The sequence below is a fragment of the Toxorhynchites rutilus genome, chromosome 1 (assembly GCF_029784135.1).
Source record: "Toxorhynchites rutilus septentrionalis strain SRP chromosome 1, ASM2978413v1, whole genome shotgun sequence".
NCBI classification, from domain to species: domain Eukaryota; kingdom Metazoa; phylum Arthropoda; class Insecta; order Diptera; family Culicidae; genus Toxorhynchites; species Toxorhynchites rutilus.
Genome location: NC_073744.1, coordinates 31,257,957 through 31,279,462, shown reverse-complemented (window position 1 = coordinate 31,279,462; position 21,506 = coordinate 31,257,957). Strand labels below are relative to the sequence as shown.

Sequence of the window (21,506 nt, the reverse complement as noted above, 5' to 3'; positions counted from 1 at the left end):
TGCTGATTAACGGTCAGCTGCATCCCAATAGGAAGTTTCCCGTGTCGGGCACACGTACCGAGCATTGAAGACTGCAACATCCCAACTATGAGAACACTTGTAATACTAACCTCGAGCCAACCGCGAGAAATCGGTTACATATTACTAACATAGTTGTAGGCAAACATTGTCAAAATATTGAACTCCCGGCCCCGTTAGGCTGACGCCATATGAGCCTTAATAAAAATATATATTTTGAATAAAAAAAATCTCTGAAACTGAAAGGAACAGCTCGTGTTTATGAAGCGAATATTATTATGTGTTCTTGAGAAGGGAAAACGAATTTTAAAGTGTAAATTATGAATGAAAATTAACTTTTTCGAATAAAATAAGTATTCTATGTGAATGAATTTTTTTTTCTGCAAATGGTGAGAAATCCTATACGAAAATTTTGTTTGTAATTGATTTTCTATTATAATAAAAAGTTTTATTACGAATATCGAAAATTCAGAGGAAATTAGGACTACGTGCTTCAAGTAATCAAATAACGCAAAGTAAAAGTTTTCATTCAAATGTTACCAATTTAAAATTGCCGTCGAACCTTCTAATTTGATGGAGAATGATTTGAATCCCAAACTCGAATGTCGCCACTAGTCATCGCGGATAATTTCGTAGTCCCAGGTTGATGACGAATATGATTCAAAATTGACGTTTCACCTTATTCTATTGTTAGTAAGAAGGGATTTGAGTTCTCGCGAAGGAAAAGGAAATGTCCTTATAAGGATATAAGGACATTCACACACGAAGATCGATACCTTTTAGGTAGACATATATTCGGGATATGTAATCAAGGTCTAACCAGCACAATGGGCTGCCTTCCTCTGGCCCGAAGAGAGTTGCCTAGATTGGATCTGGCAACAAGATACACCTCGCACGACCAAACAACGTGTACATATATTGCTATCGGCATGATTAAGGCTAAGGTTACTTTGGATCGGAGTACGCACGAAAATTTGATTGTACGAAGAGAAACAAACAATTTTGTTCGATAGAAGCTGACGAATTCGAACGAAGGAAGTGGTAAGAAATGTAACCACACCAATACAACTCAATGTGGTTGTTTACTTTCACTATTGTATACAATTCGTACGACCACTTTCCTGCATCTAGTGCCACCGTCGTCTAAAACGAAAGAGTAGCGCGTCTGACGAACAGTGATTGGACATGAGTCGGGAGAATGTGCGAATAAAGTCGCTTTACTTTCGTTTCCTGATCCGATTGGGTGCTTAGCCTCGGAGCTTTGGATCGAATCGCTTTGTGATAGAGTGGTGTCGCTCTCAGAAAAGAATTGAATCGAAAGACAAAAATGCGATGCGATGAAAATATAACTTTTCGATGTGCTAATGCTCGCAGGTGCGCACCTAACAGTTGTGGTCTAATAACTTTTAAAAGGAAAGCCAATAGGGTTCAGTTTGCTTACTAAATAGTAACTATATATAACCTTCGAAACGCAATCTATAAATGCTTCGAGTTTTGCTTGTCCAATATTTATTATAATACAAATTGTCAAAAGCGGATTTTTGTCCAATAGTGGAGGCACAAGTTCGCAGCCTATGGGGCAAAAGATCGCACTTATTGAAATAAGCTTTTGAGATAACTTGTATCAAAAATCAATTATTTATCATTGGTAGCGTGTGAAAAAATCATTAATAGCGTGTGTAGGCATCATCCAAGAGGGGATGGTAGTTGATTACTTGCTGGCTAGATTGATTTGTTGTAAATTTCGAAAAGGCATACGATGCATCCTCATGAAGCTAGATCTCGTCCCTCTAGTTTTGTAACCTGGTTGTATCCGCGCTGGACTTTGATGGCTTTCGCAAAAACACCAAATCTTTGAAGAAATCGTTTTGTCCAATGGTCTGTAATGGATGATCAGTTTCTCAGACTGCTCACTCTCGACTAGAGATGAAACGGAATGTTGATTTTATTTTCACTCCGAATGATCGAATTTTCCGGATAATCGAATCATAAGAAAATTAAACGGAAATCTCTCGGTAAACGTAAAATAACTATGATTTGCACTGACTTATTTGTACAATGCAGTATCTTAGCCACAAATTGACTAGCGCCCCATGGGGGAGGAATAATGTTTTGAAATTCGAAAAAAAACATTGCCTTGTTACAGCTCATGAACCAAAATATTATTCAAACGATCAAGTCCAAATACAAGCAAAAGCTTGGCATCCAGGAGCCAAGGAGAGTTCGATGAGATGGTTAAGCGAATCAACATTAGGGATGCTATGTTTTGGGTGGCCGAGGCTTGGGACGAGGTACCGAATGATTCCATTGATCCCGTTGTTGGCTGTAAAAGAACGCATGAACGCATGAACGTTGATTCTGTGGTTTTCGGATGACTCAAACTTTGGCGTCTTTACGACAACAGTAAGTAAAGTCTGAACGAGCTAAAATATTGTATAGTGTATTTTTTCGAGGTAATTTTTTTTTTCAGGAAGTCCCATTCGTAAATTTGAGATGACCATTCTCATTGGCACTCTAATGCACATCGTTACTCGTGAATTTATTTTTAAACCAAAATAAATAATAATTTGCAAGAAAAAAATTAAATTAAATTAAATCTATTCTGCGATAATATCGTAACATATGAAGATGCGAAATAGACATCTTTTGAGAATCCAATAAATCAAAGAACTATCCAAGCGGATTCAAAGATTAATCACTTATTTTGTATTCTTTGCAACAATCTCAACACTCCTACCCCAACTTTTCCTTTTCCTTACTACATCCATGATTATTCGAAAGATCATATGATGCACTGTTGATAACCGAATTAAAACATACTAAACAGACATTGCTCATCCTAACTACATCCATATTTCATCAAATTATCATATTAGGTATGTTTAAATATTAAATCGATGTATTCATTTAAATTTGGAATTGCCAACGTATATAAATTTACTGCAGATAATCGAAACTAGTTGTATAGAGTCCGACCTGTACTTACTCTTTCTTAACTTATATTAAAATTATTTCAATATAACCCCAAAAAATCATAATTGTAACCTTTTCTGTTATTAAGTTCTTAACAGAAGAAAAGCTGTTCAATATTTCTTGCAGCATACGTGATAATCTATTAATATGTGTTCTTCGCCTTAACTCAGTTTTTAAAGTGATTTAATTCATCCTCTTTAAAACAAAATTATTGATTGTCGGTCTGAGAGACCATTAGCGCGAGTATATTAGGGTTAAAAACAGGTTAAAAACGTTTTGTTGGGAGAAGTAATGGATACAATCTGGAACGTAACGTTATTTGATGGTGTGAAAAGTTCTTTCGGATTTACATTAGAACTTCATTTCTTTCCTGAAGAAACATTCCGCAAAAACTGAAATATGTATATTCGGAAGATTACTGTATCGTATTTATTTTCCATCGATTGGTGAAACGCTATACTCCATGCGAAAACTGGTAAATATTGACCATCCGGATAACATAAAAATTCTTGCTATCAATTTCATATCATATCTGTGTGTATATTCTCATGCACCAGACTTTTTTATTCGATGTTTTCTTCTTTACGTTACCGGTGGTCCTGTTTATTTTGGTCGTTAAAAGTTACTTGCTGGCGGTTTTCCAATGTCCTTTATGCTGCTATTCTTCGGAAGCAAACTACTGTACCACAAGCATTTACAAATCATAACTTCTTTTATCGTATATACAATTAACCCACATTAATATAAAATATGTATTACACCTGATAAATTTAAAGAATAAGTAGGGGACATTCAAAAACAACTGATCGAATAAAAATCGCCGCCCTGCTTATAAATATTTGTACGGTATGCATCACAATATACAGACATTTGCTGCATTGGCCCTTAAAACGCTTGCTGTCGGTATGATAATTGTTCAAATGAGTACAATCACGGGAAAATTATCGCTTGGCGATCCTTCTCTGTCTCATCCGCACACAAATCCGATCGACGGAGAGTGAATCATTGGTCGACAGAGCTGCTGTTCTTTCTACTTACGAGACAGAATGAACTTGTCTACCACATGTTTGGATTCGCTCACTCACTGAGTGGTATCGTATGATGCGAGACGAACACATTGATTGAAGAAGTTGTTTTCACATGTTGAAAAAAGTTGGATGCTTTCGTCGATTCTCTCGTCAATCACCAACATTGCTTGCATTCACTCGCGGCAAAACACTCTACACCAGCGTTGCCAATGTTCCAGTTTAAACTGGATTCTTCCAGGTTTTTGACGTGGGACTATGTCTTACCGGAGTATATGGGGGGTAAAATGAAAACCTAAACACAGAACATGCAGGAAAAAATGAAAGATTCCGAATGTTTATAACTCGAACATTTCGTACTGGATCGGAAAGATGTTTGCATCAATTGAGAAGGAATATTTCTACGTTTCTATCGCAATTAATAAAATGTTATTTTTCATTAGATAAACAATTGAATAACTGTAAAATGTTAAGCGTTATCTAAACGCCCTAACTGCCTCATTTTGATTGGCCCGATCTACGGTTTCCCTAACACAGCCATCAAAACCATGCAGCCTTGGGGAAATCGGCATTGCAAATACATGAAAGTATGGGGACTTTTGTTTTCACCGAAATGTGTTCCCTAACACAGGGCCCTATTATAGAAATCGAGGCTATAAGAATTTTGCTCGTTAGCTCTATTTTACTATTATAGAAATCGAGCAATTCGATAGCACCGAGCGAGCGATAACTATCGATGCAAGTGTCAGAACTTTTCGAGTTGTTTGGTTCACTTGTTGCATATCTTCAGAGAATTATTTTGTTTTGGCTTGTATCCCTTTGGGAAACATTTCAGAAACGCTTCAATATATGCAATTTGCAACACATGTTCGTTTGTTTTGATCAGCATTTGTTTTACGGTGCTGCCAGAATAGTCTATGCAAGGTAAGTGTTCAGTTGTCCTTTATACTAATCATGTTATAACTTACAATGTAGAATTTACTTCCAGCGCATATTTCAGTGGCTGAAAATGAGTGGCGGAAGAAAAAAAAAACCAAATCACCACCAGTTTGAACGGCTCCTTGAAACAATGGAAGCGAATGTAGACATTGCTCGAGGTTTTTGTGGAGGCAGTTCTAGTATAATCCCGGTATAGAAAAAGTTGGAGGAATTCAGTGAGGAGCTTAATGCACTGAGACCTCCAATGCATCTAGGTTCAGAATGGCAGAAAGTAAGTATTTCTTTTACGATACACATAACTTTCATAAGTAAATTTTATCATACTCTTTGAATTTCTTTCAACCGAATTTCCTACCTAAAAATTGCTTACTTCTACTAGCATACATTAGTACGTTATTTTTGGCAGCAATTTTCTTTTTTATTGCTATACTATGCCAAACTATACCACTTTCACTACAATAGATCAAACTAATGGTCGGAGTGGTATAATGCTCTATACCATATGCTAAAGCTATCCTGCAAAACAATAATGATTTTATTTAAATTACAGGTTTGGATTGACATGAGGGGAAAGGTAAAGAAAACACTAGCACACAACAAGCGAGAATTTAGAGCAACAGGTGGTGGCCCCAATACAATAAAGCTATCGACGCCGCTAAACAAGAAATCAACGCTACATGAAAATTACATGTTGCATTACATGAATAACAAAAATTGTTTTACTAAAAAAACGTGAAATTCGTGCATGACTCTTTACGGAATTCCATAGATTTTCTAATAATTATATTTTTTGTACAGCAAATTGTTCCACGCTGTCGTTTTTATTACACATGCATGCGTGCCTTACGCCTATTAAGCTTTATTCTTTGAGGGAAAATCAATTTACTCCAAAACATAACCATATTAACACTTTTGGAAATACATTTTCATAGCAGGTGCCTCAAAAAAAGATTTGGCATCCTTTTTATAGTGCTTCATGAAACATTTCAGACTTGTTTCAAAATATTTCATCACACCCGCTGACATTCGAGCTTGCTAACGAATTGAGCAGTTTTCCTCGATTTCTATAATTCCAGATTTTACTCGGTGTGATAGTGATAGTGATTGTATCGAATCCTCGATTCGATTTCTATAATAGGGCCCACAGACTTCAAAACCAAGCAGCGTTGGATAGATCGGCATTGCAAATACATGAAAGTTGGGGGTATTTTTGTTCCGACTGAAATGCGTTTCCCTAACACAGACTTCAAATCCAAGATGTCTGGGGAAATAAGCAAATAAATGCAATCTGCGAGTTCTTTTGTGCTCGCTTGCCTTTGTGCAAACTAGAATATGTTTCCTTAAAACGGTCTTCCGGGGCTACTTCTGCACTCGCATGTTTTTTTACACTCCGAAAAGTGTATTCCTAACATGGATTCGATCTGTTTCTCTTAGAACATTTAAGGGGCAAAACGTTCGAAATAGGTTAAGCGAAATTATAGCTCGAACGAAACAACGATTTCTAATGAAATGGAAAACAGGCGGAATACAGAATAGGGCTGACTATGTCCTCGGCCTAACAGTTAGCCGCACACATTATCATGCCGGGGGTTCGGGTTCGATTCCCGTATTAGGCGGATCATTTTTCGTCAAAGAAATTTCTTCCGACTTGCGCGAGGGTCACGCGTATTCTAGAGCTTACCACTCCAGAATCCATTCAAGACGTGTTGAGTGCCACTCACATACAACATCCACGTCACGTTACGTCAATTACTCTTCCATGCAATTATTATGGAAACATTCACATACACCAGCAACGGCAAGTTCGCCGTCGGCAAATTAAGTCTAAAGTGCGCTGCACATACAGCTTTACCGTCACCGTCCCGTCAACTATTCTCTTGGACTTATTTTGCCGGCGCCAAAGTTTCCGGTGATTGTGTATGTGAATGCCAGCATACGTTTTCCATGGGAGAATATTTCACATTTCATTCCTTTACGTTGACTTCACGGTGACGGGACGTTGTATGTGTAGCGCACATTATTTGGCATAGAAATCACAGTTTATAAAAATGACGCAAATAATACCTACGTTGAGAAGGTAGAAGTTCCACTGGAACCGTTAGTGCCACACACTAAGATGGTCAGTTGAAGGGCCATGAGTTATGAGCTCATGATCGTTCGCTTAGTAGCGGACACGCAACCAATTAGGCTACAAAGACCCCCGAATGGTTGACGGTTGATCTGATTTTTCTATTATAGACGCTTTAAACTACAGCATTTATCGTCTCTAGCATTGAAAAAGACCAATCAATTCATTGAGGGGACTGGAATTGAATCCACGAACGTTCGCTTAGTAAGCGGACGCGCAAACATCTAGATTACGGAAATTACCTTGGTTGATGGCTGTAAATCAACATGTCTTACACATGGTTGCCATTTATACTTTAATACCATGGACAGACATACAACTGTACTAGCGCTGTACGTGTACAGCGTTGTACAGGTACCACGATAGCATGACACACATACTTTGGTTGTACATTGTACCGCATGTCAGACTGACAATCAGAAGTTTGAATTTATTGCATTGTATTTTCACCAATATTTCAATGAAAAGGGTTTTTATTTAGCGTCTAAACTATCGAACACAACAAATATGTTTCCAATCTGAGTTATTAACTCAAGAGAAAGTCAATGAAAAGATTGTATACCAAATGTTTTGATTCGTTTTGTTCATGCTACCCACCACTAATCGTCTATGGCGCTGCGCACAGTACAACTGTAGCCATGTACAGCGGTAAAATAGGTCGGTACAGGTATAGCGATTGTACCGAGTTGCTTGCATGGTTCTAGCGCTGTACATGGTGACAGACATACAATTTTCGAAGTACAACGCAATTACAGCTGTATGTCTGTCATAAGTATAAAATATACTTCTACCTCATGTACTTACGGTACATACTCTCAACCTGGGTTCGATGACAAAAATAACAGTAAAATACAATGTGTTGCAAAATATGTAAGAGTTATGTGTTACGTCAACCATCCAGCATCTTTCAATTTTAGAATAAATATACTACGAAGACCTATGTTAGAGTGTGGGAAAATATTATTCAGAAATCCTATAAAATTTGATAACAGACACATATCGCATCACTGGGGGTCTTCATAGCCTAATAGGTTGCGTGTCCGCTACAAAGTGAACAATCATGAGCTCATAACTCAGAGCCCCTCAACTGACCATCTTTGTGGGTTATTCTAGCTACTAGGTCCACGCAACAATCATCATGTGACGGTAATCCCAGTCCCTTATTGCTTACATTTTCGGTCTGCTACATCGGTAATTGACACTATTAATAACACAACAATGGAAGCCTCATATCAACAGTCCCGCTGTGAACAGTCCAACTGTGAACAGTCCAACTGTGAACATTCGAACAATAGGAATATTCTTACGCCGAAAAAGGCGACATGTGTATCGATAAGATAGGAATACTCTTACGCCTAAAAAAATGGTAACAGTGTAATATACAACAAAAGTTATCTTAAGATAAAAATGTACACAAATAAATTCGGCTCTGTTACAAATGAATTGCTAAATGAGCCTAATAAAATAAAATGATGAGATAAAAAAATATTGCATCATTCGGCCTCCCAGAACACATGTCAAAAAGTAGGAATATCAAAAATCTTAAAAACAATATTTTTCGGTAAATTCATGAAAATATTCTTCTTATGAGATAGCAACGAATGAAATGCAAATTTTAATTTCCCTTTCTTTTGAGCTATTTGCCAACCGTTTTTGGTGATGAAGGAATTCTTCAGCTACCAGTTATCTCTTTCTTCACGGCCATCTGTGCTTCCTGCTCCGAACCACCTGTATCCTTATCGAACTGGTCGTGCTTACTGTGCTGTCGACGAATGTGCATGGTAAGGTTGTAGGACTGGCTAAAAGATTGCGTACAGTGTTCGCATACGTAAGGCTTCTCTTTGGTGTGGATCCGAATGTGGACGCGCAGTGCTGCAGGGTTTGTAAACGTTTTGGAACAATGTGGACAGGGATAGGGACGTTCTCCTGCAAAAGAAAGATTCTGCTGATTGGTTCACTGTAGTGAAACATACATTACCAACCCGTATGAGTTCGAATGTGGGCTATGAGTGTTCTACGACTATTTAACGCTTTCGGGCAATGTGGACAAGCAAATGGACGTTCACCTGCAACGAAATAACCCCGTTATATTGTTCATGGTTATCAAATATTCCTCACCAACCTGTATGAGTTCGAAAGTGCAGCTGGAGCGCCGTACATTGCTTAAACGCTTTCGGACAATGTGGACAAGAATAGGGACGTTCACCTGCAAATGAATTACCTTGCTGAACTGTTCATTAAAGTAAAACATTTTTACCGACCCGTATGAGTTTGAATGTGCTGTTTGAATGTTGACTGTGTCCTACAGGTCTTTGGACAATGTGGACAAGAATAAGGGCGTTCATCTGGAAAAGAATGATTCTGCTGAATAGAGTTCATTGTGGTAAAACATTCTTCACCAACCAGTATGAGTTCGGATATGCACTTGAAGCGTTGTACGTTGCCTAAAGGCTTTCGTACAATGTGAACAAGAATAGGGACGTTCTCCTGGAAAGGAATGGCTTTGCTGAATGGTTCACTGTGGTAAAATATTCTTTATCAACCTGTGTGGGTTCTAACGTGCTGTTTGAGCGTTGTAGGTCGCTTGAATGCTTTCGGACAATGTGGACAAGAATAGGGACGTTCACCAGCAGAGGAATGATCCTGCTGAACGTGCTCTTTTAATCTGTGTTTTGAGCTAAATGTTTTCTCACACTTTTCACATTTAAACGGTTGCTCTCCTGAGATAGATTATCAGTCAATTATTACAGAAACTTACTGCACGTACTCACCCGTGTGTAACCGTATGTGGCCTTTCATCCGAGCTTCGTCTTCCGCGATGCCATCCGAGCCCTTATGACCTACTGAAAGTGATTGAACTTCTCTCTGTGAAGCATCCAAATCACTGTTTCTTTGTGTAATCGTTTCCAAACAACGTGTATGAATTCGAACGTGGAGTTGGAGCGTTGTACGTCGCCTAAACGCTTTCGGACAATATGAACAGGAATAGGGACGTTCGCCTGGAAAGGAATCACTCTACTGAATGGTACAATGTATTGAAACATTTTTACCAACCAGTATGACTTCGAATGTGGTCTTGAAGCGTTGAATAATTTTTAAACGATTTTGGGCAGTGTGGACAATTATACGGACGTTCACCTGCAAAGGAATGATCCTACTGAAGACTTCATTGTAGTAAACATTCTTTACCAACCTGTATGAACACGATTGTGAAGTTGGAGCGATGAAGGGTCCTTGAACGCTTTTGGACAATGGGAACAAGAATAAGGACGTTCACCTGCAAAGGAATGACCCTACAGAATGGTTAATTGGATATAACTGTTTTTACCAACCCGTATGAGATCGAACGTGCACTTGAAGTCCGTATTTTGATCTAAATGTTTTTTCACATGTTTCACATTTAAGCGGTTTCCCTCCTGAAATAGATTATCAGATACACCCGTGCGTAACCGTATGTGAAATTTCATCAAACCTTGATTAACTATGCCTGCCTTACAACTTATTGAAAAGGAGTGAACTTCCTTCTGCGAAGCACCCAATTCATCTGTTCTTTGGGTATTTCTTTTAGCAAACGGAAATAATGATATATCGTCGCCTTTCCCATCCATTTCGCTGATGAAGAATATCTCTCCATTTTCTCTTTTGATTTGCATTTCGTTTTCCGGTTCAACCAGTCCAAAGTTTGTCGTTGGATCTGTTTCAAAATTCTCATCGTTATCTGGCAGCTCGTGGTTGTCAATCATTAATTCTGGTTCTGTCTTAATGTCAGTCGGTTTGGCGCTGGGTATAATTTGGAAGCAGCTCTCGGGAATGTTGTGAACGGTTATAAGACCCTGACGGCATTCGTCGCATGTAGGATAACTGGTCAACTGGGAAGTGAAACTACTCAACTTCTGCAGGATAGTTTTTAACTTCTGCTCTGGGTGAGAGGGAACCAGTAAGTGATGGAGCTCTTCATTGCAAATATTGGAGCAAAAGCTACATGGGTCACTGTTGATATCGATTGTGGTTAATTGTAAATAAATCGGGTAGTTAATTTTCATCAAATTCTTCAATGTTATCTCAACGAAGTAGAAAATTGTAATGTATATCAATAGAAATAGAATACAAGTAAGCTACATAGCTGTAACCGTTTTGCTAGTTCAATAAATATTCTCGCAATAGACTTACAATTTGTTACTAACAATCGCCATCTCACTTTTCCTCCTCTTTTAACTCGATGCTCAAAACTGTCCAATTTTAACAGAGAAATGCTAAACCATGCATTAGTTTTAGGAGCAAATAAAAGTAGTTCGTGTACAATTTAAATCTCTTCAATTGTGCTCAACTGACAGCTTTATCAAAAATAAATAGATAAATCAGGGATGCCAGTTTTTCCCCAAATATTCTTCAACGAGACGTCTTAAGGGGCCGTCCACATACCACGTGGACAACTTTAGGCGGGTAGGGTTTACGGAAATGTCCACGCTTGTCCACGGTGAGGGGAGAGGGGGTTTTGATAATGTCCACGTGGACATGTTAAGTATTTTTTAAAGTGAAACATTCAAGTTAATAGTCAAAATTGAATGAGATCTGTTTTGTATTTACACGATTTTTTGAACTTCACGCCCGCCCTGAGTACTCAGTATTCATCAATAAAAATACTGAACTGCCTGAGAGTGCTGCTCGGTCAAACATCCATATTTTTTCATATGACAGAACCTCTTTCCAATCGGTAATAGAGGGCCATAAATCCGTCAGGATAAAGACACCCAATAACACAACGAATGTTGGATTTTTTGTAGTAATAAAAATCACGACTTAAGTGCGGGTTGAATTCAGCTTTTACTCTTGATGACAAAATCGTTTGGTTTTTTTTCGGAACTCTCAAGGATTTCTGAACATTTCTTGCAATGATGTTGTTCTTCATTGATGTCTGGTAATTTTTGTAATACGCTTCTTTTGAGTTGTCTGAAAAGTTCATGCTGCTACTGCTGATTAATTAAAAGAAAAGATTAATCCTTGATGCACATGAATTAGTAGATTTGCTACAAATGCCGAACATCACCGTTCATGAGAAACGAAACATCACGAAAAACATTCATGCAACATGCAAACATGCAACAATGCATGGACTACATATTAACCCACATTACGGAACCCGATCGGATTTGACATATCGCAATCCGAACGAAACAAACTTTTGCATTCTGCATTTCAAGGTTACAACATTTGCACAATCCGATAGGATTCGTCTCGATCAGATTAAGGGGGATAAAGACACGAATTTCGTACGTTTCTTCGAGCTCCGAAAAAGTAATACAAAGAATATTTTACCATCCATTATATCACTATTTGTTTATCTATCTTTCAACAATAAAACAAAAATTGAACGGAAAAAATATATCCATAATTAGAAGCTGATCAAGTGAGGGGGTTCAAAAAAAGTTGTGCCATGGTACACGATTCCAGTCTTTCTGGTTATTTGAAACGAACAAATCGAACAGATTCTGAATCAGTAAAGATGCCGCTATCGCATGAACGTCAGACAAGTCAAAAACGTGTTTTTTGATGGTGGAAATTTGAATTTCCAAATTTTCTCGCCGTATAAACTTCCCTCGGGTGAAAATGAACACAAAAAACAGACAGCTTAAACTAAACGACCCGTTCTCGAACGGGAACACACCTTGGTTTTTAATTTTAGGAAATTAAAATAAATCGTTTCATATATCAAGTCATTCTTAGCACAACTGCTACCATATACAATTTTACACTTACACTTGTGCTAAATTTTTCACAATAAACGATCGGTCATTGATATGAAATTTCATGGATCATTGCGCATGAAAAAAAATGTGTTTGAATGATGTGTTTTGGTAGAAACATCAGGCAATGTATATAAAAATTTATATAATTGTTTTGAACAATCAAAAATCAAAATAAAATCAATAAATACATTTAAATTTTATCAATTCAAAACTGCCTTCGGGCCTGCTAGTTCGATGGGAGATTAATCTGCCTCCCTAAAAGAATATTGCTCATGGCGTCGCTTGGTGCCACCGAAAGCAGACTCGTTTGCTGAGGAGTGCTGAGCGACAATGAAAATGTCCTTCTAAAGATAGGTCGAGAAAGAGTATGAACTAGTTTTCTTCGCAAGGGCCCTTCTCAGGGCTAGAGACGAATGAACGTAAAGTTTAAAGTCTCTATAATTCAAAAGAAGAAAAATATTGCTACCAGATGTCACGAACTTCGACATTTTTTGCTACTATGGTGCTACTCGCCCGTGTAGTTGGCGCAAAGGCACCGCAAAAATATTATTTTATAGAATTCCTTCATGCATTTGTCTGATACGGGCTGTGTATCGTTCGTTCTTGTTTTTGAAGGGACTTTAACCCAAAGGTCATTCGTCCCTAACGGGCTGTGTATGACTGGAGCGTTCCGTTATATACGTGCATGCATATGTCCTTCGCTTCTTTTGCCAAATCCAGTAAAAGGTGGTTGATGAAACGTATGTTTTTGACGTGATACGTTCCATGTTAGTTGTTAGTAGAAAATGTAAAAATAAGCAGTATTTTTGATCGGTTTTATATAGTTTTTGTGGTAAGTGGAAAACAGTAAAATAAACTCTTTTGTTTCAAAACAAATTGATAGTCCTGAGAAGGACTGGAATGGTTTAATGGGTTGTACGGAATCTGCTGCGTTTCAGTCGGATGTAGCAGTTTAGTTCTGGGAGCGGTAGCTTTTACGGATTCGCTGATGCTTTCCTTGACTTTGGCGCCATCGGCTTCTGTGTGTCAATTTGCGAGGGTTTGATTGGCACCACCACGACGAGCTAAACGACGGATAGCGGGTGTGATACGATGCGATGCACTTCGCTCCTCTGCCTCCTTTGCCGCATCCAATTGTTGATGTGAAGAGGAGCGCACCAGCAATGCATACTAGATTTAATTCGATGCTCTCCGCTGCTTCCTCTTCTTTGCTCCCTTTGCCGCACCGCATCCATCGCTGGTTGCCGATGGCTTCCTCTCCTTTGCCGCACCGTATGGTGTTGGTTGATTTGTAGAACACTGCACACTAGAAGCCCAGATGTTTGCCGATCTGAGCGCTGAACGAGAATGAGATCCAAAAATGCTACCGTCCTTTTATATCAGTTGGTATGTGAGAAATTGGCGCTCCCCACTCGCTCACCATGCAAATATTTGACTTATCGGGGAACGAAAGAACCGAAGCAGGCAAAAAAGAAATGACGTCAATTTCGACTAATCAGTACCGTTTGGATAGGGGTTGAGATTTTTCAATTGTTCGATAGTTAATTACATGATATATATTATTTTATTCAAGGTGGAAAATTGTTATAGAGTGCCGCAATGTTTTGATGTAAAAATCTCTTCAATCCGTCATGAAATGACTGAGCAATAAGCGTTTGAAATTGGACATTTTTCACGATGCGATCGATATTCGTTTTTCAATTTGTACCCCAATATGTTCCCGAAAGACGTATTCCTACGTCAAAAAATAATTGTTTTTTAAATTTCTAACTAGAATACCGTCTTAAAGAACACAACATTGTGCTAATTTCAAATCCGACCGGATTCCGGAATAAGGGTTTATTTTACCGAAAAACACTTGAAGGGACTTATCTCAATCTGCGATTCGTTTCATAAACGCGACGAAAATACATATTTGTAGCGAATTGTAAAGGGCAAATCATTCACAAGAATGTTGAGTTGAAAAAAATCTTAGCAAGTGAATGGAACCCCGAAGCAGGTTTTGGCTTGAAGAAAGTTATGGCTGGGTCTGGTAGGACTGGAAGAAAATCTGTATCGTGAGCTTTTACCAAGCAACTAGTTTCGATGAATTCCAACAAGTACTGCTAGCAGCTGAACGGTACGAATTTTTCAGGACAATATTTAGCATGATTTAACAATTAAGGGTTGTAGGTCAACGGAATCATCGATCACGATGATACTGCAGATGTTTTGTTTTTACTAGGTTCATTATAGCCATCAGGCACTACCGAACCTGTAAAAGCGAAAGTCATTGATGTTTAGACGATAAAATTATGTTTTCAAACAAAGTGCTTGATTTTATTGTCTGATTTTTTGAAAACTCAAACAGCCAGCCAGCTTTAATAAAAATACTCGAGAATAAGCTCACAATCGATATTTTAAAATGGATATGGAGATAACGTAAATGGAATTCGGAAGGAAATAATGAGCTCCCGGACAATGTTGAAAAAAACAAAGATTTCAAGACAAATCGTTACCAATGGTAAGGCTATAATTTTTTATCAATAAACATATGGAATAAAAAATAGAAAAAAAAACTTGAAATGAAATTTAAGCGAAAAAAGTTGAATTTCTTGATTTTCCTCAAAACCGGAGGAATGTCCACGTGGACAACAGGGGGAGGGATATAAGGAATGTCCACGCTTGGGACGGGGAGGGGGGTGTCTAAAATAAAGCTTTTTCTGTCCACGTGGTATGTGGACAGCCCCTCTGGATTGTTTTAATAGAAGACATTTTACGTGTTTGAAATAATGTTACAAAAAATGTAATTTCGAAAATTAAAAAGAAAAGAAATTATCGATATTTTACTCGTTTATCTTGAGTTGGGGCCGCGTGTGCAGTACTACACACGGGTAGTTTTTACCCTTATATGGTGGATGGGGATGAAATTTTAAACTAGATGGGTTCCTGGCACCATCTAGTATAAGAATCAACCATTGGATCCTTCAGATTTTTACAAACATTTTGGCCAAAATACCATGGTCGTCAAAGTATTAAATAAAATTGCCGCTGAAGTTGACCAACAGGGAGTCCATTGATAGAGGGAACAAAAGTACGAAAATTCATCAAAACTTTAACGGATTTTTGTTCTCAATACCTTTTCTGATAAGAACAATCAATTATCTGCATTTTGATATAAAAAAAAATCTTGTACCTTTAATCAATCCTTAGATACAACGGGTTTTGTGATTCTGGATTCTTTATGAATCGAGCCTTAAGCAGTGTATTTTTTTTAATCCAGAACAACGTACACAGCCCAAAAGTATAAATACTGAGTACTCAGGGTGAACGAAGAGTTTAGTTATAAAAATACAGAACATATGATACACATTGATACTCGACCAAAAAAATTATTGGGACACCTTGCATCATTGAGGCTTTTGAGTGATTTTTGAAAGGCTATAACTTCGTGATCAGCGTAGAGAGATGGAACGCACATCATTGTATACTTTACGCTCGTATTTTTGTCTTGCTGTGTGTAAGTGTAGGTCGATTGGATTGTTGACTTGGTTGACTTAGCAAAAAAAAAAAAGCTTTCGTAAAACAGGAGCAAATCGATTTTTTATTTCTTCTCATTATTTTTGTCTAGTACACCTACACACAGAAAATAGAAACATGAGCGTAGAATGTTCGAAAACCACAAACTTTCAAAATAATGTACATCCCATCTTCATTTTCCAAAAAGTTAAAGCCTCTCAAAAATCACTCAAACTCAAGAATCTCGATGTTGTAAGGTCTATGTTTTGTCGTTCAGCTGTTACTAGCTGCAATCGGATTTTGATGATTAATTGCTGTGTGAAATTATGATAGTATTGTTAATCATTTATTAATAACTACCACAAGACATTTGTTTTTTGATAATAATTACAAATGGCATTATGAATTAGTTCGAGCTTTCTAAATTAAAGATAATTCTGTTTTATCATAAAAACAATCATAACTTAATTTCCCAGTTAAACTACTTAATACATTTATTCTTAAATGCTACACTGCGTTTCACAACTATAGAAGCACTCCATTTGTCTGTATAATAACTGTCTTCATGGCTATTTGAACTTTATTGTTGTGTCCAGTCGCGAAACATTCGAAAAACTAAAATTCCAGTTTTTCATAACTATAAAACCAGATGAAAAAACTCTCACTCTCTTACAAAATCAACGTCGATTTCACATGAATTACAATAAATTTCTAATTGGTAGGTTATCTTTAGTTCTCAATCAGTTCAAATAACCCATTCGGAGTGGTTTCGACCAAGCTGTGAGATGTTGTAGTGTGTATCTCGTTCTACGCAGCGGGTACTGCTTGTTTAAGCTCTTCAAATCACTCATATTGCTTGTAAGCTGTACGATCACTCCTCATAAGGTCTTGATATGGTTTTGATCTGGTAAACAAGCTGATCAGTTCAGAATCTGAAGCCCCTATTCATTAAACCATGCAATGACTTTCCGGATTTTATGAATTAATGCCAAATTATCCAATTATCACGGCGTTTTTGATGCAAAAACAGAAGTCAATGATTCTGAAGTACTTCTTTGCTGATCATCTGTTCTGATTTAGCAGGACATGTCCTGATTTTAAGATCTATTTGGGGCGTTTTTCACAATCTAGCCTTTGTCCTGATTTTTATGAGAAATTAAATTTTGTTGCAGAATCAGAATTATTCTCAGTGTATTATGTTTTTAGTAAAACCTTTTTGATTGAAGACTAAAGTTTTGGGAGCATATACAGAGTAGCAGTTGGATCTTCCACGAGATCTTTCAACTATTTTCATTTAGAGATTTTGTTTCACTGGTCACGGTGATGTTTTTGTGTTTTGGCTCGTTATTCCAAGTTTTTTTTTTTCAAATGTCCAAACGAAAGTGTCATTTGACCGACGAATTGCGTCAGAAGTATTTTTTACAAAAGAACTTAAGGATTATGAAGCCAACGCTGCATATGGGATTCATAAGTGTCGATGGCTCATAGCGGTATTCAGATTTAGGCATTTTGATAGAAACAGATTTTTTGAAATAAAAAATTTGATTAGGAAAAGCATATCCCAACATCGAAAAATTGCAAGAATACTCGATTGGCATTCACTTCCAAATCCATGTTGAACTATGTGGTGCAGAAATTTGGGTTGCACAAGGAGCTCTTGTATTTTATATCCGTGGCTTGTACTTCGGTACTATTGCACTTGATGTTTGATGACTCTGAGACCGCCAAAACAATCTCCTGTGCTTGTAAAAAGACAGAAGCCATCACGTCCGGAGTATTTTCACCGCATGGATCGCCCAAGAAATATGTTAAACAAATAAATTTCAAATTTATTTCTAACTCAAAGAATCATAATGGTTTGGTCTTAATCGTAACTGTGACAGGTGTCCTGATTTTCAACTCCGGCCAGATGGTAACCCTATTTATTTCACTTCTGGTTTAGGCCTGGTTTAGATAGCTTACCATCAACACGAATGAACAGTCAGGAGTGCAACGAAGTATTTCAGAATCATTTACTGCTGTTTCTGCATCAAAAACAATGTGATAATTGGGTAATTTGGCAACAACTCATCAAATCCGGAACGTCATGGCATGGTTAATTGAATAGGGGCTTCAGATACTGAACTGGTCAGCTTGTTTACCAGATCAAAACCCTACCAAGAATTTATGAGGAGTCATCGTACAAATAGTAGATGCAGCTTACAAGTAGTATGAATGATTCAAATAGCTTAAACGAGCAGTATCCTCTGCGTAGAACGAGATACGCACTACAACATGGCGCAGCTTGGTCGAAACCACCCCGAATGCGTTCTTTGAGTTGATTGGGAACTAAGGATGCCCTACGAATTAGAAACTTATTGTAATTCATGTGAAATTGACGTTAATTTTGTATAGGAGTGAAAGTTTTATCATCTAATTCTATAGTTATGAAACACTGGAATATTAGTTTTTTGAATGTTTCGCGCCTGAACACAACAATAAAGTTGAAATAACCAGCCTTACGGTAAATTTAGACTAGGGATATACTCATGTGAAAAAATATGATGAGGTTTATAGAAATCGCATCAACCGTTTACACTAGCGTGAATTTATATAATGGATATATTCATGAATTCCTTTATACAATTTCAAGTTATGATAAATGTACAACCCGTTTACATATGCATATATTTATTCTTAATTGTGCATCTTTCTACCACTTGAATAATCAGCAGTGAAATGCAATTTTGGATCAGTTAATTTATTTCAATTCTAATCAATTCTTTCTGCTCACTCTTATCAGTCATGACAATAAATTAACCAGGAGCAGGAGCAAATTAATATAAACTGATTTAAAAATGAGCGTTGTTTACATCTGCTGACAGCAAACACATTCAATTGCCTATGAATACGAGTGCAAGAAAGATAGAATGAGTCCTCTATCTCTTTTTCGGTGAATTTATTCACCTGAAGTAGAACTGCGGTGAGAAATTCACCAGCGTTTACATATGCTGAATTTATTGTAGTTATATATACCTCGAATAAGTGTATCATATTTATTCTCACCCGTTTACATCTATTTTCACGTGAATAAATCCTTCTATAGCTATAGATCTTCCTAATGTAAACCCGCCATTATAAATGAAGACAGTTATTATATCCTACACTATTTACTTCGATTCAACCGACTTCTCACAAATGTCTGAAAACTCAGAAAAATGGAGTGATTCTATAGTTATGAAACGCAGTGCATAAGAAAAAATTTCAGTGTTCAATAGTTGTGTAGAAATTCCATTTAATCGCAGACTTTAACAATGAAAGATTTAGATACCAATCAAACTGAAAATTTTCTGAGACTCGCTTGATATAAAATGGTTTAAATTTACGAAAATTGGAAGCATTCCCATTTTACAATACATTTGTTCTGTGAATTCTGTGAAATTCTGTGTCTACCCATGACCAACCTCAGTATCAATAATTAGCAACTAATAAGGCGCGCGTTAATCGCTCGCTCGAAATGCAAATACATTTGCCACTTTTGGATTATTTGCCAATAGCTTTCGGTGGCAAAGATTTTTCCCCACGACTAGTTATCTCTTCCTCCTCTTGGGATTTCTGCTCGGGCCATCTGTATCCTGTGATTCATGCCCCGAACTATCTGATTCCTGCGATTCATCCCCCGAACTCTCTGTATCCTGTGACTCTTGCCCCGAACCATCTGTATCCTGTGATTCCTCCCCCGAACTATCTGTATCCTGTGATTCCTGCCCCGAACCATCTGTATCCTGCGATTCATCCCCCGAACTATCTGTATCCTGTGATTCATCCCCCGAACTATCCGTATCCTGCGATTCATCTCCCGAACTATCCGTATCCTGCGATTCATCCCCCGAACTATCTGTATCCTGTGATTCCTGTCTCGAGCCATCTGTATCTTGCGATTCGTCCCCCGAACTATCTGTATCCTGTGGTTTCTTTCCCGGCCTATCTTTGTTCTTATCGATCTTATCACGCTTACTGTGCCGACGGCGAATATGCATGGTAAGGTTGTAGGACTGACTAAATGATTGCGTACAGTGCTCGCATACGTAAGGCTTGTGTCTGGTGTGGGTCCGAATATGTATGCGTAGCGCTGCAGAATTCGTAAACGTTTTGGAACAATGCGGACAGGAATAAGGACGTTCTCCTGCAAAGGAATGATCCTGCTGAATGGTTCATTGTTTGAAAACATTCTATACCAACCCGTATGAGTCCGAATGTGTAGTTGGAGCGTTGTACGTTGTATAAACGTCTTCGGACATTGTGGACACGAATAGGGACGTTCACCTGCAAAGAAACGACTCTGTTGAATAGTTCAATGAAGTAAAACATTCTTCACCAACCCGTATGAGTTCGAATGTGCTGTGTGAGCGATTTACGATTTTTGAACGATTTCGGACATTGTGAACAAGAAAAAGGACGTTCATCTGCAAAGAACTGGCTCTTTTCAAAGGTTAATTATAGTAAAACATTCTTTACCAACCCGTATGAGATCGAAGGTGCTGTTTGAGCGTTGTAATTTGCGTGAACGTCTTCTGACACAGTAGGCAACCATATGGACGTTCGCCTGCAGGGAAATAGATCTGAATGGTTCATTATAGTTAAATATTTTTTTTTACCAACCCGTATGAATTCGAATGTGCTCTCGCAGCGCTGAAGGATTCCTAAAGGCTTTTGGACAATTTGTGCATGAATAGGGCCGTTCACCTGCAATAGAAGGATCTCGCTAAATGGTTTGTCAAAGAAAAACATATTTTTGAGCCAACCCGTATGAGTTCGAACGTGCGCGATCAGATTAGCTTTTGAGACAAATGTTTTTTCACATTCCTCGCATTTAAATGGTTTCTCTCCTGAAATGGATAATCAGTTAATGTTTACTGAAAATAATCACATATTTACCGGTTTGTATGTGGTTTTTTATCAAAACTTCCTTCGCAGGGATTTTATAAAGAACCGAAGGTAAGGGAACTTCCTTTTGTGAAACATCCAAATCACTTTTTATTTGGGTATCTGTTTTGCCAACAGAAATGATTGATGAATCGTCTTCTTCGTTCATTTCGCTAAAAGATGCCTGTCCGTTTACTCGCTTTTCAACGCTTGTTTACATCAACGAATATAGTTTTTCCATCATGTTCCATCAGTGTTAAGCGGACCTTACAC

The 21,506-nt window shown here is 37.7% G+C and overlaps 2 protein-coding genes across 2 annotated transcripts; both read right to left on the bottom strand.

Moving 5' to 3' along the window:
* Nucleotides 1–576: 576 nt before the first annotated feature.
* Nucleotides 577–11,404, bottom strand: LOC129762081 (gastrula zinc finger protein XlCGF26.1-like). Its single transcript, XM_055760067.1, has 12 exons — nt 11,254–11,404; nt 10,556–11,073; nt 10,416–10,499; nt 10,277–10,360; nt 10,138–10,221; nt 9,855–10,082; nt 9,627–9,803; nt 9,487–9,570; nt 9,345–9,428; nt 9,206–9,289; nt 9,066–9,149; nt 577–9,009 (listed from the first exon to the last, which is right to left on the bottom strand). The coding sequence occupies exons 1-12, from the start codon at nt 11,274–11,276 to the stop codon at nt 8,756–8,758; spliced, it is 1,788 nt and encodes a 595-aa protein (XP_055616042.1). The 5' UTR covers nt 11,277–11,404; the 3' UTR covers nt 577–8,755.
* A 4,635-nt stretch (nt 11,405–16,039) lies between these two features.
* On the bottom strand, nt 16,040–21,506 carry LOC129762799 (zinc finger protein 501-like). The gene is made up of 7 exons (XM_055761338.1): nt 21,246–21,506; nt 21,113–21,196; nt 20,970–21,053; nt 20,830–20,913; nt 20,690–20,773; nt 20,550–20,633; nt 16,040–20,493 (listed from the first exon to the last, which is right to left on the bottom strand). Exons 1-7 carry the CDS (start codon nt 21,400–21,402, stop codon nt 19,898–19,900), a joined length of 1,173 nt encoding a protein of 390 aa, XP_055617313.1. The 5' UTR covers nt 21,403–21,506; the 3' UTR covers nt 16,040–19,897.

Coding starts and splice junctions, on each gene's coding strand:
- LOC129762081 (XM_055760067.1), bottom strand. CDS start 11,276: ATGGCGATTGTTAGTAACAAATT. Junction 9,429..9,486: donor GCATATCCGAACTCATACTG/GTTGGTGAAGAA, acceptor ATTCTTTTCCAG/ATGAACGCCCTTATTCTTGT. Junction 9,150..9,205: donor GCACTTTCGAACTCATACAG/GTTGGTGAGGAA, acceptor ATTTCGTTGCAG/GTGAACGTCCATTTGCTTGT.
- LOC129762799 (XM_055761338.1), bottom strand. CDS start 21,402: ATGAACGAAGAAGACGATTCATCAATCATTTCTGTTGGCAAAACAGAT. Junction 20,914..20,969: donor GCACATTCGAATTCATACGG/GTTGGTAAAAAA, acceptor ATTTCCCTGCAG/GCGAACGTCCATATGGTTGC. Junction 20,774..20,829: donor GCACCTTCGATCTCATACGG/GTTGGTAAAGAA, acceptor AGTTCTTTGCAG/ATGAACGTCCTTTTTCTTGT.